This window comes from Alligator sinensis, unplaced genomic scaffold (assembly GCF_000455745.1).
Source record: "Alligator sinensis unplaced genomic scaffold, ASM45574v1 scaffold128_1, whole genome shotgun sequence".
Taxonomy (NCBI): domain Eukaryota; kingdom Metazoa; phylum Chordata; order Crocodylia; family Alligatoridae; genus Alligator; species Alligator sinensis.
The window spans coordinates 24,951-29,397 of NW_005842968.1; the positions used below are offsets into that span (position 1 = coordinate 24,951).

The following is a 4,447-nucleotide window of genomic DNA, read 5'->3' on the forward strand; positions in this document are numbered from 1 at the left end:
GGCCAGTCAAGGGTACTCTCATGAGGTCAGGTCTCTAGCCCCTCTCTCTCAGGGTCCGCCTTCCGGGCCCTTCACAACATAGGGTTATCCATCCAGTGGTGGGAGCAAGGGGTTAAGGTGCCCCAACCCACCTTTCACCAGGGTGGTAACTGGCCTGGCATTTCCTGGGGGCTCCCGTGCCACTGAGCACCCCACCAGACCACCCACTCCCAGCAGGGTGCAGTTTCAGGTCATGCCCAGGACCAGGAGCCTCCTTACCAACCCCTTGCAGCTCCCCCTTACCTCCAGGTTGTTCACAGCAGCCCTTCAGCCAGGCAACATTGCTACCTGGCCCCCAGCAGCCCAACTGCCCTGCTTATAAAGGCAGCCCTTGTGTCTAAAATGGCTGCCCTCACCAGGCACCTGGAGGCTGCCAGCTCCAGGCAGGCACACACAGTGTACTACCACATTCATACTTAGATCCCTACTCGGATCAATCAAGTTGAAGGACCGCACCTGAGTGAACTAAGTTAGACTGGTGGCCATTTTTAACCCAATCTAACCTCCCCAAACAGCTGGGAGAGCCCCAGCTCCTGGTTAACAAGTGGTAGCTCCTATGCCCTGACTTCAGCAGCAATGCCCACCTCACTGCCCACACAACCCCCCAAAAGGCAGGACGCCCCAACCAAGCAGACACACGCTCCCCAAGCTACCAGGCTTCGCCCCCCTCTCTCTCTGCCGTGTTCAGGACAGAAGCCACAACAGCCAGAGGAACCAGGAACAGAATTTATTTACAGAAATCGTGCGTGTGCACACACATGCACGCGTAACAGCATCTCAATTTGTGCCGGGCCTCAGGCACCCAAAGCAAAATATAGAAAATATACGGGGCAGAGTACGCCCATGGTTTGCGTCTGGAGATTGTACCCTTCCCCAAGGGCTTTTAGAGATGGCCTCCAGGACCTGGGTGGCCGCGACTTGGACGTGACGAGTCTTTCTCCAGGGACATCAGAGCTGGAAGGAGAGAGGAGACGTTCGTGAACAGACCACTCGTGCTAGCAGCGCCACAGGTGGGTCATCCCTGGGCATCGGGGCTCAGGAGTGATGTGGGGTGGGCAGTGCACAATGCATGCAGATGTGCGGTCTCTCGGGGTCCTGCAGCCTCTCGGCTCCTTCTGGGCTCCAGAAGGGAAGGGAAGGGCAGGGGCTGGATTTCTGACTTACAGCTCTGCAAGTGGGCGATGTTCAGCCACCTGGTAGTCCCTGGGCTGCTGTACTCCAGCATGATGCCTAAACACACAGCAGGACAACCGATCAGCTTCCCCCGGTCGGGGTGCAAGGAGAACTCAGCCCCGAGGCAGGTCGCTGGTTCCCCTGTGCCGTGTTTGCCATCGCAGGCGGTTACGACCAACACACTCCCTGCACGCTGCGGCCCAGGACGCCCCTGCCCCATCCCATTTGCCTCCCCCATGAAGTGGTGCCGAGCAATCCTGAGCCGTGCCGGGTGACCACGTCCCAGACACGTCTCCATCACTCGGGACGACTGAACCACGGCCCAGGGCTTCTCTGCCACCACCCCAGCTCTGCTGTCTGGTTCAGCCCCCCTCCACACCAGCCGTGCAACACTGGGAGCATCATGCTTTCCCAATGCTTTCTGGGGAGCCTGAGGCACGGGCTGATTCGCAGCTTGACCATTCCTCGTGGGGGTGGGGGAAACGCACAGGGAAAGCAATCCTGAGCCATGCCGGGTGCCCACATCCCAGACACGTCTCCATCACTCGGACGACTGAACCATGGCCCAGGGCTTCTCTGCCACCACCCCCAGCCCTGCTGTCTGGTTCAGTCCCCCCCCACACCAGCCGTGCAACACTGGGAGCATCATGCTTTCCCAATGCTTTCTGGGGAGCCTGAGGCACGGGCTGATTCGCAGCTTGACCATTCCTCGTGGGGGTGGGGGAAACGCACAGGGACCAGGCATCCTCTCTCACCGGTAAAATGTATTGCTGCTGCCCGGATCTCTGGCCAGGAGCTGGTGTAGTACCTCCTGGTCCTGTAGCACAGTCCCTCCAGGAGTACCAGTTTTTCTTTGACCTGGAGGGACCAAGGACACGTGAGCTCCTGGTGGTGAGAAGACCTCCCGCACCACATGCTGGTGCAGATCAGGAGGAAACAGGAGCACCAAGGAGCAATCTTGGCCTGTTCTATGCCCTGTGGTCCTGGACCCGGACCTTGCAGGCATTGGCACTGCGCCCTGGTTCCCTCCCTCCATCCTACAAAGAGCCCTGCCCTCCCTCGCCTCCTGCCGCTCGCAAACTCACTCACCAAGTGCCTGCAAAGGTCTCGCAGCAGGACGTTGACCCGCACCTCTCCTGACCCCTGCACGTAAAAGGCCAGGACTCCCTGCACCCTCCTGAGCCCCAGGTAAGGGCAGCAGAGGCCCACAGCTCTTCTGCACTCCTGAAAAACACGGTCACACCAGGTCTGGACTCCCTGCTGACTGCTGAGCAGAGCCCAAGGCTTGCCTCTTGACCCACGACTGTGCCCAGGCCAGGAACAGGAGGGGCTGGCCAGGAGGAGCCTGGCACTAGGCACAGAGGAGAGGCGGTGGGCAAAGGGAGGACTTCTCCTGCCTTTCAGGTGCCACCTGCAGCTGACCCCCGTCTCCCGCTCAGTAAACCATGCGGGGAGACTTCCTGCATGCACAGGGGGTCGAATGTGCAACCTGCCCTGGACCTGGGAGGCAGCCCCGAGCTCAAGGAGGTGCCTGCATGGAGCCGCCCCAGTGGGAAGGGGATGGCCACCACAGGATGCAGGAATGGCAGAGCTGCCCTGGGGCTGGATGGGGGAGATCTGGGGGGGCTGAGGACACCAGTGTCACCGGTCCTTACCTTGGCCACCTCCTTGTTGGGGTCCTGCAGGTGCAGCAGCAGCGCTGCCCAGCTCTGCCTCACCTGGGTCTTATACCAACTATGCCATTTTTTTCTGAGGCACCCTGCCAAGGTGCCGAACAGGGCAAATGAGGCCTTGCGCAGGGCATCATCCTTCTGTGGACAAGAAACCCCAGTGGGGTCACAACCAAACCTCTATCTCACGGGCTTGCTTTTCTTCCTGAGAACTCATTTCTTCCACAACAGTTAAAATCTTCCAGTTTGGACTGGAGCAAGGGGCAGGAAGTGCATCCCCTCCCCAATAGGGCCCACAACCAAGAGCATTCGAATGGGGATGGGGAGCGGTGCTCACTCACGTGGTCGAAAAAGGCCCTGACGTGCGTCCCCACAGCCAAAATGACGGGCCCTGTCCTGGTCCCCAACTGGCTGAGGACCTTGGCCAGAGATGTCATGCCCTCTGTCATTAGCTCATCTGAAGTTGGCAAGAAGGAGGCTTGGACCAGGGTGTCTAGGATGAGGGTCCGGTGGTGTTTCAGCTGGACAAACAGAAGACGTGACACACGGATCAGCGCCTACGCTCCTTACCTCTGGGGGCCCCGCTATTCTCAGAGCGTTCAGGACTCCATCTGTCCAAGCAAGCCCCCGCGGCTACATTCCCGTATGCCTGTGAGATGCAAAGCACCCACTTCTGCACCAAAAGTACACTCGTCACCCCCACGGTCCCTAGAGACACCGCAGGGGCGAGAGAGCAACACTGGATATATGTCGGGGGGTTGTGCACACTTTCAGCCCTGCCTCATTGTCCGGTCTCTACGGTCAAGCTCCGGTCCAGAGAGGGCAGAGGGATTTCGACCTCACCTGCGAAGGGGCACCATGTGCCATGTTCCCCAAGGCCCTGGCTGCCATCTGCCGAACAGCGTAATTGCTGTCCCTGGCTCGTTCTGCCAGCAGAAGAAGGGCTGCGTTCAGCAGCTCCTCGTCCTGAATGGACGGGTCACTCGTAAGCTAAAAGAAACCAATACATGCATGAGATCCAGCACAGTCATTGCCAAGAGCCCAGCCCTGCAGCAGAAAAGTATCCCGTGCCAGAGCAGAGTCCCACAAAACACCACGAGGAAGAGCCTCAGCCCGTGGTGCTCTCCTGTTGGACGTGGGCATGCTTGTCTGCTTAGATGCAGGGCAAGCATCAGGACAGGGGCCTAGTGTGAGCGGGAGAGGTGGTGCCGATGCGAGTAGATGGGGGCAGTGCTTGGTTGAGAGCAGCGTCTTCCTGGGATGCCGGGTGCTTATAGAGGGTGCACTAGTTAGGACCAAGCTCAGAGCTGCTGGCTAAAATGAGGGCTCAGTAAGGAAATCCCTGTCTGCCTCTCCTTGTCACGTGGCAGAAGTGGTGAGGCATGGGCAAGGGCAGAAGAGAAACCTCTCAAGTTATTCCAGTGATCCTCCCTCCTAGGACGGGGCTGGGGCACTGCCCAAGGAAAGAGCACAGCAACCAGCCACCTTTCCATCGAACTGCTCATTCTCTACGGGGCCTTACCTGGCTGAAGAAGGCTGTCCCTGTGAGCCTCAGCTTTGGTGAC

The 4,447-nt window shown here is 59.2% G+C and overlaps 1 protein-coding gene across 1 annotated transcript in view; it reads right to left on the reverse strand.

Moving 5' to 3' along the window:
* Positions 1 to 922: 922 nt before the first annotated feature.
* LOC102380521 (protein maestro-like) overlaps positions 923 to 4,447 on the reverse strand; it is a 9,325-nt gene continuing 5,800 nt past the window's right edge. The window contains exons 2-8 of the mRNA XM_025192805.1: positions 3,726 to 3,872; positions 3,224 to 3,403; positions 2,868 to 3,023; positions 2,302 to 2,436; positions 1,968 to 2,070; positions 1,204 to 1,269; positions 923 to 993 (exon numbers count right to left, since the gene is read on the reverse strand). Of these exons, the coding sequence (XP_025048590.1) occupies positions 923 to 993; positions 1,204 to 1,269; positions 1,968 to 2,070; positions 2,302 to 2,436; positions 2,868 to 3,023; positions 3,224 to 3,403; positions 3,726 to 3,872 (858 nt within the window). The remainder of the gene's footprint in view (positions 994 to 1,203; positions 1,270 to 1,967; positions 2,071 to 2,301; positions 2,437 to 2,867; positions 3,024 to 3,223; positions 3,404 to 3,725; positions 3,873 to 4,447) is intronic.